At 36.9% G+C, this 26,790-nt stretch overlaps 3 protein-coding genes and 1 pseudogene across 4 annotated transcripts; 2 read left to right on the top strand and 2 right to left on the bottom strand.

Annotated features, from left to right (window-relative positions):
* The first annotated feature begins 2,006 nt into the window (after positions 1-2,006).
* LOC109070902 (opioid growth factor receptor-like protein 1) lies at positions 2,007-4,436 on the top strand. The gene is made up of 7 exons (XM_042767046.1): positions 2,007-2,099; positions 2,482-2,523; positions 2,714-2,768; positions 2,880-2,958; positions 3,058-3,124; positions 3,585-3,733; positions 3,823-4,436. The coding sequence occupies exons 1-7, from the start codon at positions 2,055-2,057 to the stop codon at positions 4,109-4,111; spliced, it is 726 nt and encodes a 241-aa protein (XP_042622980.1). The 5' UTR covers positions 2,007-2,054; the 3' UTR covers positions 4,112-4,436.
* A 1,993-nt stretch (positions 4,437-6,429) lies between these two features.
* Positions 6,430-8,328, top strand: ca11h3orf14 (chromosome A11 C3orf14 homolog). The gene is made up of 4 exons (XM_042766256.1): positions 6,430-6,664; positions 6,790-6,913; positions 7,418-7,486; positions 7,802-8,328. Exons 1-4 carry the CDS (start codon positions 6,612-6,614, stop codon positions 7,982-7,984), a joined length of 429 nt encoding a protein of 142 aa, XP_042622190.1. The 5' UTR covers positions 6,430-6,611; the 3' UTR covers positions 7,985-8,328.
* Positions 8,329-14,320: 5,992 nt separating this feature from the next.
* On the bottom strand, positions 14,321-17,105 carry LOC109065697 (fez family zinc finger protein 2-like). 2 transcript variants are annotated; one of them, XM_042766255.1, is made up of 5 exons: positions 16,912-17,105; positions 15,802-16,636; positions 15,550-15,684; positions 15,331-15,463; positions 14,321-14,969 (listed from the first exon to the last, which is right to left on the bottom strand). In XM_042766255.1, exons 2-5 carry the CDS (start codon positions 16,612-16,614, stop codon positions 14,716-14,718), a joined length of 1,335 nt encoding a protein of 444 aa, XP_042622189.1. In that variant the 5' UTR covers positions 16,615-16,636; positions 16,912-17,105; the 3' UTR covers positions 14,321-14,715. The 2 variants fall into 2 exon arrangements, with proteins under 2 accessions (XP_042622189.1, XP_018938244.2); XM_019082699.2 differs by having other exon boundaries at positions 14,322-14,969; positions 15,802-17,104.
* A 7,959-nt stretch (positions 17,106-25,064) lies between these two features.
* LOC109065736 overlaps positions 25,065-26,790 on the bottom strand; it is a 104,119-nt pseudogene continuing 102,393 nt past the window's right edge.

The following is a 26,790-nucleotide window of genomic DNA, read 5'->3' as shown; positions in this document are numbered from 1 at the left end:
ACACACACACACACACACACACACGCACAGATTTAATTGATTTCTTTCCCAAATTGCATTGACTGCTCTGAAATATGAGACACCAATGTTTCAGGAGTTTATGTCACAGAATAGGACACATTAAATTGTTATAATGTTTTTGTTGTGAAATATGAGACATTATTTTGTTGTTATTATTTTTTTTATACTGTAAGGTTAACCCAGCCTTGTTTAAAGTTTTTGAAAATGATTAACAGTTGAAAACATTTATTAGAAATTTAGAAGCCATCAGAATAGGACACATTAAATTGTTATAATTCAATTTAGAAGTAATCAAAAAATATTAATTTTTAATTTTTTTTTTTGGTGAATTGTTTTATGTATTTTATTTAATTATTAAGTTTTATTTAGGGTAATGTTTTATAACAGATTAGATTAGATTAGATTAGATACTACTTATTACATTTTAAATATATACAGATAGGTGTAATATGAACATACTATACAGATGGATTATGTATAAGTGCATGTACACTAAAAGTAGAAATTATGAACATATGAACATCATTTACACTAGAGCAATGGACAGTAAAAGTGCATAGAAAATTTTCAGTGTGCAAATGGATTACTCAGTATTCTGGATGAACAGACAGTAGTGCAAGTAATAAAAGTTTACTGTTTTTTGCTTGTTTGTAAATCAGATGTAGTGATGAGGAGGAGGTGAGGAGTGTGTGTGTGGTGTAAGGGGGTTGTCAGAGGGCAGAGTTCAGTAAAGAGACAGCTGTAGGGGAAAAAGCTGTTCCCGAATCTGCTGGTCCTTAGGGTTAGGACAGGAGGTTAAACGGTCTATGGTCAGGGTGAGAGGAGTCCTTAAGAATGCTGCGAGCTCGACGTAGACAGTGTTTTCTCTGGATGTCCTCAATAGCAGGAAGTGGTGTCCCTGTGATGCGTTGGGCGGTTTTCACCACCCTCTGCAGTGCCTTGTGGTCAGCAACTGAGCAGTTCCCATACCAGACTGTGATGCAACTGGTCAGGATGCTCTCGATCGCACACCGGTAAAAGTTCACCAGGATGGGTGAAGACAGCCTGGTTCTTCTTCAGTGTCCTGAGGAAGAAGAGGCACTGGTGAGCCTTCTTGACCAGGCTGGAGGGGTGTTTGTGGTCCAGGACAGGTCCTCAGAGATGGTGGTTCCCAGGAACTTGAAGCTGGAGACACGTTCAACAACCCATCCCGTTAATGTGGATGGGGTCATGCGTGCTTCCTTTCTTCTTCGTGAAGTCCACAATGAGCTCCTTTGTCTTGTTGGTGTGAAGGAGTAGGTTGTTGTCAGTGCACCATGCAGCCAGGTGCTGTACCTTCTCCCTTGTAGGCAGTCTCATCATTGTCTCTGATGAGGCCAATCATCGTGGTGTCATCTGCAAACTTAATGAAGGGGTTGGATCCATGCACAGACTTGCAGTCGTGGGTGTAGAGAGGCATGGGCTCAGCACACAGCCCTGTGGTACGCCGGTGTTGAGTGTGATGGTGGTGGAGCAGGTGTGGCTCGACCTAACATGTTGAGGTCTGTTGGTCAGAAAGTCCATAATCCAGTTGCAGAGGGAGGTGTTAATGTCCAGGTCTACAAGTTTTGTGATCAGGAGGGAATGACAGTGTTAAATGCTGAGCTGAAGTCAACAAACAACATCCGTACATATGTGTTGTTATTGTCCAAGTGTGTGAGTACAGAGTGCAGCACTGTGCATACTGCATCCTCTGTGCTCCTATTTCTACGGTAAACTGGGGAGACGCTGAGCCTCGCGATGTGTACGCGCCACCATCTTGGTCTTAATGTAATGGATGCCATGTGATCTACACTGTCCTCAGCTACCTTTTTTTGACTGAAGACAATTATTTTTGTTGTTGTTGCTGAATAAACCCTACTTGTTTTTAGAAACACTGTTTTATAATAATTCCCATACTTTCCACTTTCTATTTCTTCGAATATCTATGAATATGAAAAGATTTTACAAACAACAGTCTCATTTGGGATTTCTGTGTATGTTTACAGGTGTTGCACAAGAGAATTTGCAGGAACATGAATGCTGCAAAGGAGATGCAAGACTTTCGACATAGTTGCAGAGTAGGTTTAGTTACCTTCAAACAAGGAAGAGTGGGGTAAAGCTGTGCCACATTTTTAATGAAGATATCTGATCCCCTAACTCTTAAATTAGCATATAAAGTATACAGCCAAGGTAATTAGATTTTTTTTTTTTTAAGAAAAACTTCTAAACATGGATGTGACTGCTGCTTACCCACTGGTATTGGCACATATTACCCCACTCCTCTATTTAAAATAAACATGCAATTCACACTCGTCCACTGACATATTGTATGAGAAAAAATGTAGGTGAGAAGCTAAATACAAAAGTAAATATCTAAATATTGTGAAAACCTACTTTCTACTAATTTATGTCAAGACTCAGTCTTACTTGATAATTTTTATCTGTATTTGTTTTGTCTAGAACTTTGATGATGAGGATGACAGTGATGATGAACCACATGAAGTAAGTAATCCATCGCCTGTTTCTACTATTACACTCAGAATTTGCCACCTGTAGCATGTCATTGTACAGTATGTTTAGTGTATCATTTACACAAAACTATTTGGTTTCACAGCCCACTATGTAGTCTTGATTTGTAGAAGATGATTGGGAATTGGGTTGTAATGTATTTTTATTTTTATTTGTTCACAAGGGCCGCTTCTATAACCTGGAATTTTACCACGGTCGAATAAAATCATCACCTGACGGTATGGCATTGTACTTGTTTATAGTTAAATCACATTATTATTTTTATTTATCCTATACAAGTTACATTTAAAGAAAGCATGTTCTTAAATATATTACCTTTGTTTGTGCAGATGCTTACATTGATGAATTTCACCAGCAGTGGTGGGGTGAATATGAGAAGCTGGAAATAGTTCTGACCTACATTCATTGGTTAGAGCCTGTTGCAACATCCATGAGCAGTGGTTAAATCTGTTATATATAAGTGTTTTGAATGGCCATCATTCAACTAACCATTTCAAATCTTTTCAGGCTTTTTCCATTACAAGAAAGAGGAAGAAACTTGAGAGCACATGAACTCACAAAAAAGGAAATAAAGGTCAGTTTAAAACATGCATTTTTTATTTATTTATTAATTTTTTTGCTTTGCTTTATTTATAAACTAACCTAAAGGGAGGTTTTTTTTTTAATGGGATATTTCATTTAATCACCCTCTTATTGTTTATATATGATGTGGTTATATGTAGAGTATGTGCACGATCAATGTTTATATGTGAATAAAAGCCTAAATTATATTTGTTCATATAAAGCAATCGTGTCTCTTCAAAATACTAGGATAGATCCATTCGATCATGGGTTAGTTCTGTACATTTTTGGCTTGACGTGAGGGTGATAAATGATTACAGAATGTTAATTTTTGCATTAACCTTTCTTATGAAGTATTTGTCTGGCAGGACTGATCATATTTTGGAAGAAACATCAGTCTCAGTTCAGAAGCAGGTTAAGGCATTTTAAAAAACAGACCAAGTTTGAATTCATCTGCCCCATTTTTTTCTCAGTGTTTCCGTGAAGATAAACAAGCAAAGAGTAAATTGGTGAAATCATATAAGCTCATGTTGGATTTCTACGGTATACGTTTAGTCAGTGAATCAACAGGAGAGGTAGAACGGTCTCCTAACTGGAAGGAACGCTTTAGAAACCTGAACAGGTTTGTGTTGTCATGTTTTTCCTTTTTTGTTGAATTTCATACACTTTTAGGCATTTCCAGTGGTTAGAGTTTTTCCTTTGATTTTGCAGATATTCACACAACAACCTTCGCATCACACGCATCCTGAAGTGTTTGGGGACTCTAGGATTGAAGCACTACCAGGCCCCACTGGTCAAGTTCTTCCTCCATGAAACGCTTGTGGTGGGACACCTTCAAAGCCTAAAACAAAGTGTACTAGATTACTTTATGTTTGCTGTTTTGGACAAGTCAGAGAGACGAGAGCTGGTTAGATTTGCCTTTAAGCATTTCAAGCCCCAAGAACAGTTTGTCTGGGGCCCCAAGAAGATTCTGTCAGGTGAGGTACATAGAAAAAATTGAGTCATGTAATAATCAGCAAAGGGACTGGACAGCAGGGACAAAATAAATGAAGGAAAAACGTAACTATAGTGAACTGAACTGACAAAATATACTTTATGCCTTGAATGCAGTGGAAGCTGCTTTGGGTAAAAGTGTCTGCCAAATGCATAAATGTAAATGTTAAAACAATAAAAGCACAGGAAAGTGAGATGAAACGATAATATTGATGATGGTGATGTTAATATGACAACAGCTACATCACCAAGCATGTCTTGTGGTGCTCCTGATGATAGAGGTTTCAGCATTTGTTCCTCTACTCTAAATTGTTATTAAAGATGGATAAAGAAGATATACATGTTTATGACTTGAAATGATATGAAAACTTATGTTGATGAATCAAGGCTGCACTATATGAAAATCAGCACCAGTAAATGTTTAAATCATTTAGAAAATATGTATTTATTTTTTTAAATGTATGTTGCTTTAATTTTTTATTAAAAAAAAAAAAACATACTTGCACAAATATATTTCACTTTTGTAAAGTGTGTACGCTTGTGGTCCAGTGGGAATAAACAGTTTACAATCACCATTTCCTAGTGTTTAACCTATAGCCTTCATTTTTACTTATTTGATTATTGACAGAAGAAATGGCATTGGCATTGACTCCACAGTTGTTAATTCTTTCCTTTTCAGTATAGAGAAGTGAGCAATTTACTGTTTTATGACTTGTTATTGCGGATCTTCAGCTGATCTTTGACTTCATAAAGACTTCATTTGTGCTAAAGTATCTGGGAGGCTTTTTTACTATGAGTTGTTAAAAGTTGTTAACATGACAAGTTTATCTGTGACACGTTTTTTTTTTTCTCATTTATTCAGAAATGATCAAAAATGCGCCAAGACTGACACCTGCTGTTTTATTAAACACTGTTTATACATAAATGTGATGAACGTAACAATAAAACAGCTCTTAAACAGACATTCTAAATTTATGAAAACTTAATTGTGAATTATGTGTAAGCACAGAGCAGAGGAAGGGACTTGACATGGTTTCTATGTGACAGATTTAACTAAATGGCATTATGACATTATCTGAAGTGGCTTTTCTGAGATATTAGCTAGTTTAGCTGAACTAAACTGTTGTTCTTATTGCAGAAAATGCTTTAACTTTTAAAGTTTTTTAGGACACTAAAGTGTATGACATATGACGTGTGGTACTTTTGTGGAATCTGTTGACATGTTTTCCTACCTTTACAAGTTCAGTAAGCTGATTTATAAAGTCTCAGTGGGCCTTTCATGGTTGTTTCATACTTAGATTCAGAGGAAGCTAAGGGCTTTCGGCTTTATTCTGATCATACATTAATGTGTCTTGCAACCATTTTTTTATGATTTCCTCTATAGGAGTGGTAATCAGAAAGAAATGTGCAACAGACTGTCACACAATGACAGTTAGGAATCTTTGCTGTATAAACTGAGAGAAAGTTAAAAATCTTAATTGCAGATTAGATGGATGGTCAACAGCAAGTTCTGAGGTTTCAGTCCCTAGTTTTTCACCAAATTCTGCAATTGCTGTAGATGGATCATTTAAAACCATTGATTATCAGTCTAAATGTGATAATAAACATTTAAACTGTCTCACGCTTTAACACTAAAATAGCTTTAGTGTATTATGGATGCAGTTAAAGTCAATAGTCCCTCTACTGATAAAATAGTGAGACAAAAAAAAAACAAAAAAAAAAACTTTAGTATAGAACCTACAGAAGATATAAAGTATCTGCTGAATCATTGAAAATATAACAAAATGCAGTAACAAAAGACAAAAACAAAATTTTCTGTACAGGGATTTGTGTGTGTGTGTGTGTGTGTGTGTGTGTGTTTTTTTTTTTTTTTTTTGTGTGTGTTTTTGTGTGTTATGGTTTCTGCTTAGAGTCTATAAAGCTCAGATTTATTTCAGTTAATCTGCTTAATTTCTTGATTTTTATGCACACAGACCGCAACGTAAAGATGAGCTGTAACACTGGATTGCAAAGCTGTTTTTTTAACTACCCCAATATGCTTCATTAATTAAAAGATTCTTTGAAGCTGTAATTGCTAGATGTAATAACTTTTAGTGTGCATTCAATTTATAACTGATATATCATCAAAATAAAGGAAAAGGATAATTTAAGATGACTCAAATTTAGTGATTTAATAATTAAATTAATAATAAATAATAATAATAAATTCATGTAATGCCTTTAAAAGAACCCAAACCACTCTAAAGTTAGCCTGTTCATTCAAACAAACGATCAACTCTTCCCAACACTAGATGGCGCGCTTGTCCTAATCTTTCGTTCACGAGCAGTCATTTCCGCACCCCGGATATTATAGTGGCGGCGGTTGTTATGACAATGTGACGTTTTTTTTTTGTTTGTTTGTTTTTGTTTGTTTCTTCTTTTAATGCATGTTGTAGCGATCTTTTGATAAAGTTTCCATCAGTTGACAGAGTTGGAGTTTTCTTTCCATGTCTTTGAAACTACATTAAATGGCCTCTAGTGCACACGAAGAGTTTGAACTCAGCCAGAAACATGAAGATATGTGAGTCCGTTCAGAGCTGCAGTCGTCGATTAAAAAGCCACTCTCAGTCATACAGTCATAATTTTAATCACTCATTCCTTGTTATGAAACTACACGGCTTGATGACTGTAATTTTTCTTATGTAGACTGGGGAAAAGAGCATTAGTGCTGCAGCAGATGGAAGCACACTATGAACAGCAGAAGGCTAAGAAGAAACAGCAGTGTCTGATGTCTCAAGCAGCGAAGGAGAGGAATGCTCAGATCCTTAAGGTATCTCTGCCGTGTAACGTTACTCTATATCTGTATATCTCCGCCTCAGAGATGTATTATAGTACAATTTTTAACTGGTAGTCACGTTTTTCCTGTGTCACAAAATAACATCATCTCACAGGCAGTGAGAATAAAAAAAAAAAAAAAAGCATGAGCAGGTATTATTCATGGATTATTTACTTTTGTGATGTTTATTTTTTATTCTGTGATTTATTAGTTGGTTTGTCTTGGCCTAACACGACATCCTGTTAAAACTTAAAAAAATAAATAAATACAAAAATCTGTATGACATTATCAACATTTAAATCCTGTTCAGTTCCATTTTGTTATTTTTTTTTTCCTTTTTTAATAAAATGCAGCACATGCATATTCTTTTTTTTTTTCAGTTTCAGAATTCATGGCCTAACTTCTTGCCTAACTAGATTAAATTCTTTAATTATGTATGTTTAAAATGCATTTAGTGACATTTGTTTGTATTTGTATTTGTATTTATTTCTGTTGTAGGATTTTCAGAATGCTGAAAAAAATCTTCAAACCAGACAGCTCCTTCATCCAGATATTATTAACCTTGAGGTATCAGACCAGCTTACATCCTCATTTTTATTTATTTATAAAATAAAACTGTTGTAGAGTGTTTCATTTTTGAAAGCAGGTTATAGTAAATGTTGCATTTGAAGTACTTTTTTGCATGTGTAGATGAAGCCAACAGCATCTTTCCCCGCGAAACTGTGTGCCCATCGGAGCCAATATAATTAATTGAAAAGGGGTGGTTATAAAGTGAATAGCACAACATGTTTTTTATTTTTTTATATGTTTTACCTGCTTAGGAATACAGAAGTAAACGTTTATCTGCTCCTGTAACTAAATTGATCTTTTGTCCTGTCATAGACTCTTTATTGGGCCTCAGTTGAACAGAAACTACCAGAATGGGAGCAGTATTTGCTTGGGAAAGGACAACCGCCGGTGAGTGAGACTGGGAGGTTGCTTAGGCAGCAGAGACAGAAAACTAGACAACAAGATCCCTCACCTGTACAATGCAAGGGTAAACCCCCTCGACCAAAACCTAGATGACCTGTAAATAAACACAATTTAGGAGTTTTTGCCCCATTTTTTTTTTTTTTTTTTTTTTTTTTTTGCTGTATACTGTACATTTTATTTAAATATTATATATGCAAAAACAGAATAAATGTATTCATTGAATGTTGTATTAAGATTTGCATACATAAGTACATCCACATGGGGGCAATACTGACTACATTTTCTGTAACTACTCCACTAGCTTGTCTTCTTTGTATATATATAAAAAGGATGTATATAAATGAATGAATCAATTGTAAAGGGAAAAAAATCAGCTGTGATTTGTTATAAACTATGCAATGAAGTAAAAAAAAAATCATTTTTTGCCCATTATAATAGTTTTTTACTTTTTTTAAATTATTATTGTTGCAGTTAGATATCAAATGAAGTGTTAATTTTTAAGTTCATTTAAAAGTTAATTTACAATTAGTTTAGATGCGTTGTTACCTTTACAAGTAAAAAAAAATCTCTATAGTTTGTCAAATGATAAACACGTTTTCAGGAAAAACTAATTCATCATCCTATTTCTATGCAATGAAGTAAAAAAATGCATTTTTTGCCCATTCTAATACTTTTTTTTTTAATTATTATTATTATTATTGCAGTCTGATATCAAATTAAGTGGTGTTTTTTTTAAGTTCATTTAGTTTAGAAGAGTTGTTACCTTTACAAGTAAAAAATTATTATCCATATAGTTTGTCAAATGATAAACATGTTTTCAGGAAAAACTAATTCATCATCCTATTTCTATACCCACTATTTCCCTCCAGATTTATGTAACAGAAGCTGTATTTGAGTTGCATTAGGCAATGCTGAGCAATACTAGTATCCTTAAGAAAATTTTCTGATGTCCAGCTTAAATCAACTAGTTTTTTTAATAAAGTTTTATGTTGTCCAGCTTTATTCTTAAGAAAATTTTCTGATGTCCAGCTTAAATCAAGACACACATCTGCAAATTTGATTGCCTCCTACCTGAACCCTCAGGAACAATGAGGTCATGACTGCCATTACACAAAGCCTCTCTGAGCACTTGGACTGTCCACATGATAATTGCTTTTGTATTGTCTGCCAGTTGATGGGTCAGCCACTTGAGTCGAGTGTTAAGTTGACCATAAGTATGAAAATGATGCATTTTGGTTCTTTGATTAGTGTTTTTTTTTGTTTGTTTGTTTGTTTGTTTTTTGTTTCACATATTCAGAATGGTGGGAATCCAGGTGTGAAACAAGTTCCAAATTTATCTTAAAATTATATCACATTTTAAGTAGCTTGAATCTGAATGGATAGGGATAATAAAAAATATGAGTGCATGTACTTTCACACTCACTTTCTTTTCTCATACTCATTCACTGTCTTGTAAATCGGGAGAGATTGCAGACCGTGACCTAGCCTAATTGGATAATCAAACCAGTTCAGGGTGACACGGAGTGGCGGCTTGACAAACGTGATCATCTGGATGGCCAGGGTTGAAGTGGTGGTGGTTGGCAGCTGCCCTTCCTCCTCAGCTGGGACTCCTGCCCCTGAGGTCAGGGCACCAGTCGAGGCTTCCAAATTGGCGGGGGGGCCAGTTGGCTGTGGAGGGGTGGAGAATTCTGGGTGTGGGTGGAGGGCAAGACAGCAAATTATCTAAAAGGGTTTTGAAGAGCACGATCTGGAGCCTTTCCAAATGACTAGTTCTGCATTATGTATTCTAATGGGGAAAGCCCTGAGGGGGTTTGGCTACAGATACCACTGCCAACTGAAGCTGTCAGAGCACAGGCCAAGGCCAAATGTTGTAGATCACCTCCGGGCTTCAGATGCCTGGCTATCAGCCAGATCTCCAGAACACTGTCGTAAGATGATAGAACAAAGTTGTTCATTACTAAATATCTAAATATCTTACTATAGAGTTGCAAGAAAGCTAATTTTATTGGGGATTATAGCGCATTGCTTGGACATTTCTGTTTAAATAATTGAAAGATTACTAAATAAAAATACATCATGAATTTTTTTAGTATATTCATTAATCTTTGATAATTAGATCTCTAAAACAGTATACATATTAAAAATTCCCCTTAGCGAAACAAGTTAATCTTCCATTAGAAACATACCACCCATTGCTCCCAAAGGAGTTTTTCACAACTAAAGATCTTTGTCAATGTAGTGCACTTAAACACGAATAGCTTTTGCTTAGGAGCCTGTTGGGGAATTCTCTCCATTCTTGAAACTATTATTCCAGCACTAGTGCTGGTCATAAGGGGGTTGCTGTTGTGTTTTTGTTCTGGCTAACTTATACGTCATTTTGTTTTGTATTGGTTATATTCCTCACCGGGTCCCATTAGCCCAAGTAGTCAAAACATCCACTCCATCCCGACATTTGTGGTAGTACATTGTGTGTGCATTGCATGTATGAGTAAATGTTTGTGAGTAGTCATGTGTTTAATTATATATATATATATATATATATATATATATATATATATATATATATATATATATATATTAGTTTTACACTCTTAAAAATAAAGGTTTTAAAGGTTTTCTCAGCAGTTGCAACTTTTGTGCAATGGAAAAGTTCCATGGATGTTCAAGCTTCTTCATGGAACCATAAATGCCAATGAGAGTGTATATATGGATTGGACTATATTTTGATCAGAAATCCACCTCGGGCTGGGTGTTAAATCACAGCCTAAGGGATCAGTGAGTGACACATCGACTTATATCAAATCCCCTGCATTCTAACTTGGTGAATTGAAGAGAGTACCAGCTTAACAGCAGGGTTTTTGGTCTGAGTTAATTAAGAACCATCCATTGGAAAACAGGGAGTAGAGATTGTCCTGAAAGGGCATCCTGGGTCAAAAGATTTGCACCGGACATCCCAGATTTACTGATCCTGCCAAACAATGAGACTGATTACAGGTCACTCCTCTATAGAAACAATACATCAATTTAAACAGATAACTTTTAGAAATCTACTGATAAGCCTTAGATTTCATTTAGCAGTTTCTTTTGGCCCATATCCCTTATTTCCTAACACAACGCATTCATATTTATATAATGGGGCGCTGAGATTGTTGAATGTGGAACAGATTGTTTTGAGGTCAGACCTTCGTCTCTTTTAAGACACTATGGGTAAAGAGTTGGACGAGGGGACAGAAGGTCCCCTTCAGCTGCGTGGCCTGAAGCTCTCAAGACTGCTTCTGAATGGAGGTCATACCCGAGACTGACATTGATGTCATTCCGGCTAGGCAGAGTCCCCGTGCTCCATGCGGCTGCCTTGACACCTTAGAGCAATAAAGCTCCTTCTCTGAGCGTGCCCTTGACGAGCAGGACAGAGGTAGCGAAGGGGGCACCGCTGCCTGCCACTCAAAGCCCTGCGTGGGTAAAACTTGATCCCACTCATTTAGGAATGGGAATGTGAACACTCAAAGCGTGTTTCATTTCTCTTACAATGTGTGTGTGACACTATTTCAAACATCCATGTGTAAACAAGGAGGTCTGAAATCATTAAAAAGAGAAATGTTTTAAAATCTAGTTTAAAATATGTGTGTGAGAGATTCTGTTTTTAAGAGTTGATTGACAAGAATTGTAAAAAAAAAAAAAAAAAAATTATTTTTTTAAACATTTCATTTTTTTTTTTACTTTTTTCATGAATGGCACAGTTTTCTTTCTTGCTGGCAGTTACTGCATTTTACTTGAACTACCCTTGCCTTTTCATGAAAAATATGTGATGATTTTCTTTCTCATAGTTTCTTATGGTTTTCTTGTCACCATAATTATTTTAAAAAAAATTAAATTTAACCTTTAAATGAGACCTTTTACGTTTTCATTCCACCCCCATTTTCATCACAAAAGATATGTATTCGGGTAATTTTGTATGAACTGTATTTTAACGTATTTTTATTAGTGAATGTCAACCTTTATTTCACTTGTGAATATCTAGACTTTTTCACATGCAGTCTCGGTTATTCGTTGAATAAATGTTCACAGCCTGTGAAACTGGATTAAACAACATATTGTCAGGTTGACCTTCTTTATCCTTATCTCCTTGGACATAAATACGTGTACAGAACACCATGCGGTCGCTTGGCTGAGTCCATCTTTTCAACACCGATCTGCAGGAACGGATCCAAAGAGCGCGCGCCTGACGCTCATTAACTTTCCCCTTGGCGCGCTACAATGCGCCTCGCGAGCGCTTTGTGCCAAGAAGCAATGCTTCTCTTAACAAGTACTACAACTAGCCCGCTCTTCTCCAACTGGGAGAGAAATTGCTTTCCAAAATGATGGAAGGAGGACGGTTTAATTAGAATTTCATTTGGGCTAAACTGAGAGAAACGATGTAGTTAACATTTGGTGGACTTAATTGGGGCCTTTTCTTCCTCGCCCCCTTAAAAATGCTGACGCTACCCCCGTTAATCTTCCATTTACAATCAATTGAGTTGACCAAACAAAAGTCTGGGTCTTTTTTTTTTCTTCCTGTCTCAGCCGGGCTTTTGTCGCTTGTAAATGCCTCAATTTCGGCTGATCTCTGTCGTGTACATGGACTCCGCTGTTGACAGTTCATTAATGCGCTCTTGTCCCTATAATCCTCCTCGCCGCGTTACATGTGCATGCAGTAATGAGCTCCGTTGTCAATTAACATGTTTCTAGAAGCAAAGCTGGTTGCTCAGATGTTTGAGAGGTAAGTGCAGAAAAAGGCCAACGAGACTGCCTTTAGGTTGTTTTCTTCTCTGCAATCTTTTTAGGCACTAGGCAAGATAGGCAGCTTTGCACAAAAGGGTTTTTTTTATACCCCACACAAACATGTCTTTTGGTGAGACCCGCCCAAACTGGTATTTTCCCAGACCTCTTCATCACCAGAAATTCTTTTAGTTCATCTTTTTTTCTTTTCTTTTTTTTATGTGTTATATTGCTTAACCAATACTCACAGCAAATCGTCAACGCATTATAAATGTAAGCCCACTAAAACCGTTATTTTTAAGTAAAATAAAAGTTACAGCCTGCAGTGATGAGTTTATTGCCCTTTTGGACCACCTTGAATGTCATTAATGGTGAATAAAATCGAGCTGAAACCGAAAATCTAAATAAAATGATGCATTTTGATGCAGAACAAAATAGACAGTTGCAACTTGTTTTGACTTGTTTTATTCAACTGCAAAATCATTATTCACATATTAGCTAAATCATGCTCTTCCAGTACGTTTTATGCAATAGAACATGATGCATTAAAATTAAATGGCTAAAATAATATAGTTTATTTTTATTCTTCTAAATTTTTATTTTACTAGTCTTTTTTAATTACTTTTTCTGTCTTTGCTTTGCCTAAGAAAATTGACATTATACTCAGAAAATGCGCACTATAAAGTCTGTTGTCTATATCAAATGAAGGCAGGATAGCCCTCGAGACCCGATTATCCCTCACGAGTCATATCGTGATTTATGTTTTTAAAAAATCACGCTTACATTCCACATGGGACGACATTTGAATGCAGTTGAATGAAATAAAGACACTTCTGTTCAAACACATTTTAGAACCCTTGCCTCTGAGGAGGTGAATAGGCCATTCAACTAGAAATATTAGTCTTCTTCATGGTCCCAAGACGTTGGCATAATTGCTAATTGGGCTGTAATTGAGAGAGCGAGACTTGGGATCACGCGCTTGTCTCTCGTCAGAATTTCTGTTAGCATGTAAGGATAATATTGTTCCAGGATCCGTGCGCGGAATACATTATTGTTTATTAAAGCTGCGGTGATGAAGAGAAGTGTAGTCCATTTTCCACCTTCTAATGAACACGACTTGATGCGCTGAAGCTTCCCCTGAGGCTCTTTACATGATTAACGTAATAGGCTTTCAAGAGTCCATGTTTTATCTGATAATTTGAGCCATTAAACTGAAGTCAAGTGTACGGTCACACAGGCAGATTCGTGTATCAGATGTCTGAGTGAAACCACAGGCTTTGAACTCCACCAGACATGTCATTAGAAGCTTTAAATTTAACTGTGCACTGAATGGCTGCAGGCAAAAGATCGATAGTTATTTATTATATTTGATAGATGAATGAGTCTTGTTTGTCCCTTGTTTTTTTTCTTCTTAACTCTGAAATCACTCTAGCTTGAGGTTTATAATGTATGTGGCTAATTATAGTCTATTTCTTAGCTCCCTCCCATTCATTTTCACTTAGACGAATTTTATAAAAATAAAAATAAAAAAATATTTAGTCTCTTTTTATGTTTGCATTTTTTACAATAGCAAACAATCAAGTTTCAATTAATTTTTAACTAACCTTAAATTCTGTGCACAGTTAAATAAAAATCTCCCACAAAAATTAAACTTCATGTGAAACAGACAGACACATTTTAAATATGAATGGTAAACCCGTTTTTTTTTCTACAAATGAAAAAAAAAAAATCAATCCAACATTGTTGTAGTTAGGATTTTATTATAGCATATTCGCTTTACTGCGTCAACAAATGTACAAATTTATCAAACATTTATTTTTACACATAGGTTGCATTTATTTATAAAACGCTTTTCCTTCATCTAGTTTTCAAATAATTGCTTGGTAGCCCCGTATGGCAGTGGTTTATTAAATAATATTTTATTCTGTTTTATGTACAATTCCTCGATGATGTGATGATTTTCTCCCGTCCCGTCCATCGTCGTTCATTTCGGTGGAAGATGTTAAAGCACCACAAAAAAATCGTGCTGTTCATCAGTTGTCCAAGCTCAGTCAAAAACTGGTGGAGTCTCAGTTTTGGTGTCCTCTGGAAGAGTCATTGCCGCCGGATAAACTGATGTTGTCGTGCAATTTCCTTATATGCTTTTTCAAGTCAAAGTTCCTACAGAAGCCTTTCCCGCAGGTCCCACAGGTGAAGGGCTTCTTGTCATTGTGCGTGTGCATGTGAAACGTGAGGTTATATATCTGATGGAAGGCTTTGCTACAGATTGAACACTTGTACTGTTTCTCGCCGCTGTGGGTCAGTTTGTGATTCTTGTAATTCCCTGAAGAAAAAAAAAAAAAAAAAAAAACTCATTATGTCAGTTTTTTCCCAACACGTCAACAGCTCACAATTAAGTTACATTTAACAGAAGAGTTTCATTTCCAAGCCTTCACTAATCAGCACTCTGCATGTTGAAGTCAAGAAGTTGTCAAACTTAGTTAATGTCACATCGAGAACTGTCGATGTACAAAGGAGTTAAAGGTCTGTGTTTTGACCCGAATGAAATGTAAAAATGTTGTAATGGTTAGTAGTTAGCAGAATGACAAATAGATCTAATTTAAAATTGATAAAGGCCTCATTAAAAAAAAAAAAAGCAATCGAACGAAATATTTGGTCTTATTTTATGCGCAAAATATGCTTACCTTTTTGATGAAAGCCCTTTCCACAAAATTCACAGACGAATGGTTTGTAGCCCGCATGAATTCGGATATGTGTGTTTAAAGTTGAGCTTCTGTTGAAAGCTTTTCCACACTGGGTACATTTATGAGGTTTCTCCTGTGAATGAATCCACAACATCTGGGTAAGCAAATTATATCTTGCCTGTTTTTGGAGCAATAAAATTGCAGTTTATTTTTACTCACCTGTGTGTGAATAATTTTATGTCTACATAACGTGCTGGCCTGCCTGAAACCTTTCCCGCATACTTTACACACGAACGGCCTCGCGCCCGTGTGTACCGGCATGTGACGAGTCAGGTTATAGTGCGCGTTGAAAACCTATGAAAGAAAAATGAAAGAGCTTAATAAATCGTTTATTTTTTTTTGTATTTTATGTGGGCATTATTTTACTTTCCCACATGCCGTCATAACAACTTGACAAATTCCGTAATTTACCTTTCCACAAACGTCACACGTGAAGTTCTTGGGTTTCCCGTCAGTAGAACAGTTATTCGTTTTGGTGTGCGCTTTCACTCCGTTCTTCTCTGTCAGATTGTGGCTCTCCCGCACAATCTGGTCCAGCTGCCCTGGCAGATGCTCTTTATGTGGGTACTGAGGTGTGGGGAATTTCTCGGGTGAAACGCACGCAAGTTTGGCGTTCTCCAACAAGAGGAGCTTCTGATGCGCGCTAATGGCATGTGCTTGAGAGTTCGCGAAAGCTGAGGAAAATAAATGTCCGCTCAGCAGCTCGGACTGATGATAAGCCGAGTCCAAGTAATTGAAATAACACAAGGATCCGTTAGTGGGCATGGCCAGCGCTTGGTGTATCACCTGCGGTTTGATGACCCTGCTACCCGGCAACACCGAATGCTTGGTTCCCGCGTCCGTTTTACTGCAGACGCCGCAGTTGGCTTTACACATGGCTGCTGAAGTGCATAGTGCTCCCCTGAAATTAACTTTCCAAAACTCGGAATAGTTCATTAATGCCTTGGCCTGCAGGTCGTAGCTGAACGGCTGGATCGGGATCATGCAGGGAATCGGCGTACACAAGCCGACCGTCTTCTTCCCCTCGGATCCCTCAAGTCCTCCACGGCGCTCCTCCGCGGAGGCGGCTTTTGGTTCCGACGTCTTGGACATGATTCTGTCGATGGAAAAGGCCAGGGACTTAGGTGCCGCTGTGGCCCCGCTCCTGTCGTCTAGTCTCGGGCAGGACATCACTGTTTCCAGAGGAAGAGAGCTCGCCATTTCTACCCAACTTGGTGTGAGCATCGACCAGCCGCCCCGTCCACTCCTGCTGAATTCCACAGAAGCCAGGACACGCACCAGTTTAATAAGCACCTTGCTTTTAAACTGCCACCCATTTGCATTCAAATGGACATCCCCAGAACAATAGCATCCAGGGGTACCCGATTAATGCTCATTAACTAGTACACACAAAATTAACAGGACATTACAGAGCTCGTTAAGCAGAGAATAAGACAGAACCCCTCCCAGAGTCGATTCCTATTCAGCACTTGCGAAAATCTTACAGCAAACTTACGCCAGACTGTCGATGATGTAGTTTACCTTTTTCCTCCAAAGCGCACAGCAGATGTAGCCTATTCAACGATAACGGCGTGACTGCACTGTCGCATTTTACTCGCACACGTCCTCATCAGCGCGAGATCACTGTCTGGAGCACTTAGCTGACATCACTTGCTCTTGCTCTTATCAGGGTGACAAGGAAACGCCATCATCAGAACTGTCCCCTCTCTTACCGCTCATTTATACACGGCCACGGGGGTGGTATGCATAACAGATACTACAGATTATTATTTAAGTTTCCTCAAATGGTCTGTCGCGCATCCACAGCGCAGTTCATATTATGACCTGCGAGATGCAGGTGGAGAGCAGTAAAACAGAGAAAATAATGTCTAATTTTTACATTATTTAATGACTTTTCACTTATGAAAAATTAAACAAGTACAACGTACTTTATAATATTGCTTTATTTAAAATGAATGATATTCACGATATTTTATGATTATGTAGTAGGCCTATTCATTGCAAGTTGCTAATCCTTGTCGCTGAAAATTGCTTTTCCATGCTGGTTTACTATTTGTACAATTGAGAAGGTGCCATTTCCACCTGTTTAGAGAGCAGATTGCGAGAGAAGAACCTCCTTCGGATCCTATTAAACGTTTTTACTCCTTCACCTATTCAGAGGAACCAATTTTCCAGCGCGATTCAGAGTTCAGCCCCGAAAGAAGCAGCTCTTTCACTTTTAGCCACTAAAGCACTGCGTGGAACCTGGTTTTGTGTTTTTCTGAAATAAAAGGAAGGATTACAGCAGGGAAGAAAAGACTTAGCCTGGCCAGAGGTATAGCACAAAATGAAAAAAGAGAAACCCTTTTAAAGCTGTATAAAAAGTTTCCTGGAATCCAGAGTTTTGTGTGCTTGCTACAATGACCAGTCGCCCTCTCGTCTTTTTAAGAGGGCCAGCTTGAATTCATTTGTTTGCAGACGATTTCACCTGAGACTCACAACAAATTATTACAAAAAAAGGCCGAAGCGGAGCTTTTCAAATTCAAACACATTGATTAGCGTTACTGTGAGGAGAATATATGGTTGAAGTTGCTCACACAGCATCGACTAAAGAGGGTGACATAACTTAACACCCGTCTTATTGAAGCGTGATGACGTCTTCAAGCACGACTGCATATGACAATAATTAGTTTGTTAGGCTTTTACTGGACTGTGGATTGACTGATTAATTTGTTCGTGAATTGGAATCATCTGAATCTAGTTTATATAGTATACATTTCTGTTGGCTTTGTATTGATTGCAGTTATTTGTTGTAGCTTAGTGCTTATTTCAGTTAGCTATATATTTCAACGAAATAAAACAAGCAAAAGAATCCCATTCCCCACACCTGCAGCCGCAACAGAGAGGACTTTAAACAGGTTCCACTAATTCCACTCATATGCAAATGATCTAACTCTAATTTGAGTTTATTCAGGCACAATTAGCGGCTTGTCCACACAATAAACATTGATCCTATTGCAGCAACTTCACTCTCAGTCCGCGAACCCGTTGTGAAATGAGCTCAAACTCCCATTCATCGGATGCGCTCCTCTTTAGAAAGCAGGAGGCAAAAGACGGAGCACGATTTACATGACAAATTGCTTGTGTATTAAGGCGCGTTTAACTGTTGTATAGAAAATACAACTTTAAATAGATTTTGAGAATAGGCTACAATACAAACCAATATTAATTCGCAAACTATATATTAAGGGTTTGACGTTTTGAAACTATAGGGAACAAAATAAAATATCCTGTTTGCTACTATATTACCTATTGTAATTATTTTGGAACTTAATCGAAATAATTACGGCATCTTCATGAATATTCTAGTCGAATGACCATCCTTCCAAGAATGAGTTACAGAATCTTGGAAGAGTATAGCCTAATATATGTCATAAATGTCTATATATATATATATATATATATATATATATATATATATATATATATATATATATATATATATATATATATATATATATATATATATATATATATTAATTTGGGGGTTGACTTAATATTTTCATTTGGGAACTAAATCTGCAAATCCGTTAACCTTCATCCAGTGCTCTTATTATTTTTCGTTTAAAAAGACACAAGGCACAAGTTTTAAAGTGATCCAGACTCCCAGGGTTGATTTCTTAAAAGTGATCACAATGAGTTTTGTCCTTGGCTACATGTCAGTGAGTGGGCAACATGAACTGTGAAGATGCATAAACAGTCATCAGTTTTCAGAAGTGGTCAGTCTGCATATTCACTGTCTAATCTACTGTCTGACTGTTCATTTTCAGCAGGGCTACTTTTTCTTTGTTTAATTTATTTAATTAAAACTAGTTGGGTTCTTTGATAATGAGTTCATCTTTGCAACAGCAACAACAGCTTGCAAATCACATTAACAGGTTACATTAAGAGAAGAACTGAAAAACATGTGTCCAACACCAATGTGTAGATTACGATGACACCTAGCAGCTTTTAATTCCAGGTGCACCAAGAAAGAATGTGTGTAACAGTTTAATTGTAAGAATTGCATGATAGGAGAGACAAACAGAGAGAGAGCTAGACACCAGCACACCTCCAAAGGCACATTGTGCCACACTTTGTCGCAGGGATCCCACCCTTAGGTGCATTTGGAGACCAGTACTTCCAATCCATCTGTTCTCAGATCAGTCAAAGAGTCTGAGCAAATTTGTCAATAGTCAAAGAGTCTGATTTAAATTTAGCTCTGATCTGTGATTTGAGGATTCAGCTCTAGGAGAAGACAAATGTTGATTAGTTCACTTTTCATCTTTGATTTGAGTGAAGTGTTCTGACTGCTTAAGTTAATGTTCTCTGAATAACAAGTAAATGTTTTTCATTCATGAAACAATTAATGGAGTTCAAAAGTGTATATTGGATTACAATATGTATGTAGCCAGTGTAAACATGGTAAGATGTTTGCATGCAAAGTAAACTAGGTGTGAAACACTGTGCTGTTTTGCATTTTCTTGAAATGGTTCCTTATGTTGGATTAAATTGATAGTGGAGGCTCATGTTTAACATAAACAGTTCAAATGGCAGGGATTAAACATATCATCATTACCATTCTGAATGTGATGGCTTGTCAGAAAGGAGGGTGTCCGTGTGTATAAACTCACACACACACACACACACACACACACACACAAACCTACATATACACCCTAACACAGATATAAACTTAATTGTTTTTCCATACCAACCAACTAAATAAATAAATAAAGTTCTGTTGAAATCCAACAACTTAAAATGCAATAGCCAGATCTTATTGATGTATATGATAAAGTATGCGCACTTTTAGAAATATTTTAGATCTTGTATAAATCTTTCAGGTTCTTTCAGATTATTTAAAAAAATGTCTGATTTATGTATGTATGTATGTATTTATTGTTTGCTTGTCTGTTTTTCCAACAGTTAATGGGGTTAAGGGGTAGTTCACCCAAAAATTACAATTTTGTCAATTACACTGGTATGTATTTATTTCTTTTGTTTAACACAAAAGAAGATACATTAAAGAATGTTGGTAAACAACCAGTTGATGATAATCATTATTATTTTTATTTTTTCCCATACTATGGAAGTCAATGGCTATACCATCAATTGTTTTGTTACAAACATTCTTCAAGATATCTGAAAGAAATTCATACACGTTTGGAAGAACATGAGGGTGAGTAAATGATGACAGAATTTCTAAACTATCCGTTTAGATTTTATTTTATTATTTTATTATACAAAAGGCCCCAAACATAAGGGTCAAAGAGGGAAGTTGTCACTAAAGTTGAGTACCAATGACTTATTTATTATGTATTTTACTATGTATGCAATGTTTGTAATTTACTATGTATGTGTTTTTTTTTATCTGAAGCTCTCAAAACATTGTCACATAACCTATACAGTACACATCTCTGCAAATAGTTTCTTATGATTTCTTCAAAAATGCTTACCTAAAACAAACATACAGACTAATAAAAAAAAAGCATATAGTAATAGAAAGAGAAAAACAAAGTAGCCGTCGAAGTTGCTAAGAAAATGTTGACCAAGGAGAAGATATGTGTTGTCAGGTAAATGCTGTGGACTGCAAAAAATGGCTGTTTTAATGCAGACTTGAGTCCTTTTGTCAGCCAGGACATTCCAGCAGCCCGTCAGAGTTTCTCACCTGCACCTCACTGCCTGTCCATTCACCTCAATTCAGCATCCCAGAATCACTCGGATGTGCACATATTTGTATGGTCACAGTATTTCCTTAATAGCTTTTTTTATTATTATTGTGTGGTCTTGTCATAGAGATACATAGCTTCCTATCTAGTGCATGCTCTCTTAGCCAGCTCTTTTCTGTTATAAATTGTCTTTCAGTGCACCTTTCTTCTCTATTTTCCTTTTCAAGTCCTAACGTTCTTTCAGGTGCTGAGTGAACCACTTTTGCTCCTTCCTCTATTTTTCTGACCCTTGTCCATGCACAGTACGTTCTCCATAATGTCAGCTCTGAATGGCGCAGTGGTCTCCAAAGCGCGGGGGGACTCGACCGCACCTTTGATGCTCCGAGCAAAAGGTTTGAATGCTTTTTCCAGAACAATGGCAAGAAAGCCTGACAAAGCCGCGGGTGCAGGGCAACCTGAGTAACCCTACTTCACCTTCCTATTCACCATTCACGTCCCTCATCTGTCCACCAAATTAAATATGGTCCGCAAAATGGACAAGGGAATGTCCCCTCCGGTGTTATGGGGACGTAGAAGACTGCGGGACATAGATGATGTGTCTTGTGAGTAAGGCCAGGCATTAACATATTCACTTCAGGCTGCAGAACAGGTGGATGAGGGAAGAATGGGAATGAGAATGAGTAAAGGATGGGATTTGAGCCATTCGATTGGCTGCAGAAGATTTGTTCTCATTGCTCCCAAGGGCCTGATTATCCACTTTAAAGTTATTTTAAGCATATTTGTGTTTCTTTGAGGGTATGTCTCAAGTTATCAGACTTTCACATGACATCACCGTTGAGAGGCCAGGCTGCACAGCACCATGGACTTGTAATATTAGGCTTTTTTTATGATTACAAGTACTCTATGTAATGAATTTATATGAAGTATTTATATTATATTTACATTATATTTTAGTATACACACACATTAACATTACAGTAGTACAGTAGTACAAAAAATAGAAAAAAAATATTTTAAATCCTAATAATATTACAGTTTTTTTTTTTTTTTAATCCAAATAAATTTGGTGAGCTTAAGAGACTTATTTACAATAAGGCTGTCAAGACTATATTGTTAATATAGTCACTATTCTGTGTTATGAACTTTTCAGCCATGACTGTATTTACAATATATCACAGCCTCTCCTATAATTGCTTAATCGTAAAGACTTGAAATCTTTAAGAAGCACATCTTTGTTTGCCGAAGATGCCCAGCTAAGTGAAGGGTTTAAATTCCGCCTGCTAATCGTAAAATTAATGTTCTAACACTGATTGCGACATGTAATGGTGTCTTGATTTATCCCAGCTCGCTTGAAGGGCGGATATTAGGCCGTGTAGTCGAAAGGTACAGTGAGCTCTCAGTATAAGCCCATTCACAGGGCCAGATATGACACACTTTATCCTCTGAGCCATTTCTGATTAAAACAGGATGATGATTGTCATCTTCATCTCTCTTTGTCTCTCATTCACTCTCACCCTGACGGCGTTCCCATGAGCTGACCATAATGTGAGATTACTTCAAACATTAAGCTATTCATTTCACGGAAAAGATATAAAATAAATAAAATTAAATAAAAATAATCAGGCCCGTTGTACCCCAGTCATAATGCAGAGATAAGATGGTTGCGGCTTGGGTTTGAAAAAAGAAAAAAAAAAAAATCATAAGAGGCTTTGAATTGTCCTTGTTGAAGGGATCTGACATCTACCTGTTTACTTAGAGGGTTTAGAGACGCAAGCTGGCATCCAATCGCTCCACACGAGCGCGCGCTTCTAAGAACAGTCGTCTAGGTGACAATGACATCTGCTCGAGCAGGCAGGGCGAAGCTATGCACGCTGTGGGCCTCGAATTGAAACGTTAAAGTCTAACCCAACGTTGGCACACAAATGTAATCTTGTGCCACTCTGCCTGTGTATTCCTGTCTGCAGTTTCTGTTTTTCATTTGCCCACCGCATTCGTTCCGGAGGTCACACGCTGCGCTCGAAGCCGGGCCTCGCCTCGCATCCGCGTCTCCGAAACCCTCTCCCCCGCAGATGCGAGTGTGAACCTGGGCCCAGTTCTTGTTGCGCCGGTCAATTGGAGAATCTTTTATTTGGATACACGTATCATTCCTATTTCCTAACCTGATTGAGGCTTAAAAGCCAAAGCAGCTCAGATCGTGCCAGAATAAATCTCCTTGCCTATTAATCTGTCGCCGGGTCCTCTCCCTCTCAAAATTGTTGCATTGCGGCAGGATTTATGAGGAAATTAAATGTATGATATCCGAGCCTCCTCTTACGGCGCTCCGCGCGCGGCGACAGAGCATTTCTGTCCTCCTCTGTTGATTACAGTGAAATCAGCGCGAGAGTGGCGCCTCGGAGGAAGCGTCCATTCCCACAATTAGGTCACAGCGGCGGGCCACGGGAACATATTCTAGCGCCGGGCCTCTCTCATTTGTCTTTCCCTGCCCTGTGCCCCCGCGCCAAGCAACACACCAAATTGTATCCGTGGGTTTGGATCGGAAAGAATAAGGAGATGAAAAGGCAATTTCCATCTGCTAGTTAAAGCTCCTCCATTCCTTTCTCAGGTTCGGAGTGCTGCATTATTGCCCATAGTCTGTGCTCCAGGCGGTTAAATGAAACTCTTTATATTTACCAATTATGTGCCAGTGGACACTATGCAATGTTATTCAACAAGATCACGTGTAAATGCCGAATGATACATAATACAATCATCACTTTATAGATAATAAAGACACCACATCAAAACGTAGCTATACTATATTCTTGAATTCAGATCGTTGTAAAGCATTTAAAATATTAAAAATATACAATTGAATATTTTTCAAATACACAAAAATATTAAGCAGCACAGTTGTTGATAACAATATGAAATGTTTCCTGAAATAAATTGGCTGATTAAATTTCTGCACGTTACGGGAGTATTGGCTGCTGAAAATTCAGTTTTGCCAACAAAGGAATATATTAGGCTACGTTTTAAATTATGTTAAAATAGGAAACAGTTATTTTTAAATTGTAATATTTCATAGTATTACTGTATTTGTGATCAAATAAATTCCGTCGTTGTGACCACAAGAAACTTCTTTCAAATCATAATACAACTCAATTAAATAAAATTTGTTCTTTGAAGGGTGTGTGTGATCACTGTCCACTCAATCTCTTTCTGCATATTTTTATTTATATAAATATATAAACATTTAAATTAAATACAAATCTCCTCCTGTATAAAGTAAATAAATATCTGAAATATGATCTTTATTTAAATATAAATTTATAGACTGTTGAAATTTAAGCTCAGAGGTGGTTCTTGATGTTATTGATGTTAAAATATTAACAGTTTTCACTTCCAGTAATGATTCGTGTTTGGTACCAAAGGTGTGTTTTTCTCCTAAAACCAGCGATCATTTCAAATCTCTCAGTTGTTTTTCTCATCCAAGACTTGTTTTCGAGCAATCTATTTTACAATTAAGATATTCCATCTTCTTTTAATATGTCATGGTATTAATATCTAATCCCTTACTGTCTTGAAGACCAGACTGATTTGTTTTGAAAATCTTATATGAAAAATGTTAATCTGGTTGAGAAGATCTGCCTTGGAACTGGTCTGTGTCATCTTTGGTCAGTCAATCTCCTTCTGTCCTGGAATATAGGCATTGAAGATGAGCTATGACTTAATCCCAAAATGTTAATCTCAGACTTTTTTCTGTTTTCTTTTCTTTTTGGTGGAAGTGGGTGTGTGTGGGGAGAGGTTAAGTCATGGTTGAACTGTTGGTGTGCTTCACTTATACTGTAAGTACTGAATGAAGCCTGTGCTGTATGTAGGTGTTGCTTTTGAATTTGATACTTCGGGCATAACTTTATGTTTAAAAGATTTATAAATTGAATAAAGCATTGTTACCTTTATTGTTATTAATTTAAAAGCAAAAAAAAAAAAAAAAAAAAAACATTATGAGTTTGAATTCTTTTATTTTGTAAGTCCAGATTCTTGCATTCCAACTGTGGTTTTTCATAAGGCCGACGCACGATGAATCCACAAGTTACTTTCCACAAAACTGAAAGATTTCAGATAAGATTTCTGACAATTGGGACATGCAGCTACTGCACAGAGGGGAATAATAAATGCTGTATACACAAAACAACAGTGGCAATGATGAAAACCTGCAAGCATTTAGAGGCTATCCGAATAGAAGGATTGGAAATGCTTTGTTGGAAAGAAACAAAAAGGATACAAACAAAAAGCTTCTTTGTGATTCCCCCCCAAATACAGAATAAATATATTATTATTATTATTTTAACTATGCATGGCTTAAAAACATAAAAAAAAAAGTATTGACGTCAGTTTAAGCTATGGGAATCTATTGCATCTCTAAAATACAGCTACAAACATATCACCTTACCCAACTTGTTAAAAAAAAGTGTCTCAAAACATTTTGGGTGTAAACACATTGTGGATTTTTGATGTGTTGTTGAAGTGAGCTGAGTATATAAACATCTGAACAAGTTAATACAATCATGTCAGTTGGCCTACACTCCAAAAAAAAAAACAAGGTCTATGCACAGTTATGTACCATTACTGTATTTACAATACATTGAAGAAGCATTGAACAGGGACACCACAAGCATTATTCCTTACCATCTCACACAACATCGTTTACAAATGGTACTCCATATTGCTTAGAAACATTTAGGAATGAATTTCAGACATTTCGCTTAAACCCCCCCCCCCCCAAAAAAAACATTAAACCGTGTCAATTAATTTTAAGTTTGGTTAATAAATGCTTTTGTCAACTGAATAGAGATTGATATATTTTTGTTTTTATTTTAATTGAAGGTGGTCCCTTGAATGTCATAGAGCATGATGTTAACAACATCCAGACATGTACGAGTGATGGACAGTGGTACATGCATCGTTTTAGGCCACGATAGATGTGGCTGACTTAATTGTCCACATCTTATTGTCTCCAGCAGGATCTAGTCATCTTCCTCATCGCTGTCCTTCATGGATATGCCTTGCATCCCTCCCTCTCTAACAGATGCGGTAGCCTCTTCTAGAATCAGCCTGTTTCTCACCGTCTCATACATCTTGCTGTTCAGAGTGGAGTCCAACACACCTTGTAGTCGGAAATCACGATACTTTTTCTGCAAAAACAGAGAGCATTGTGGGAATAGGTAGAGGGGCATGTAGTGGATCTAGAGTGTGTTTCTTAAGTGTGATGTGTATTTTATTTTTGTCCCTTGCTTGAATATGGTAAAGCACTTTGATGTCCCATTATGTTTTCTGCGCATTAGAAGAAGCATTTGTTTTATGTAGACCTAATAAACTATTATCTAATATAAAACTAACTTTGCATAAAAAGTAGGTACATTTAAACAATAAAAAGTTTAACTGTAATGTTGACTACATTCACCAAGATCAACTATCAACCTTATTGTTATTGGGAGAAAAAAATCCAGGGCTCATCAAGGCTGCATTTATTACAATTCAAACTTTAGTAAAAATAGTTATATTGTGAAATATTATTACTATTTAAATAATTGTTTTCAGTTTGAATATACTGTAAAATATTATTTATTCCTGTGTTGCCAAAGCTGAATTTTCAGAAGCCATTCGTTTTCAGTGCCACATGATCCTTCAGAAATCATTGTAATATGCCAATTTGGCACTCAAGACAAAT

The sequence above is a fragment of the Cyprinus carpio genome, chromosome A11, assembly GCF_018340385.1.
Source record: "Cyprinus carpio isolate SPL01 chromosome A11, ASM1834038v1, whole genome shotgun sequence".
NCBI classification, from domain to species: domain Eukaryota; kingdom Metazoa; phylum Chordata; class Actinopteri; order Cypriniformes; family Cyprinidae; genus Cyprinus; species Cyprinus carpio.
Note: the sequence above shows the minus strand (reverse complement) of the source record. Positions and strands in the feature narration are given on the sequence as shown.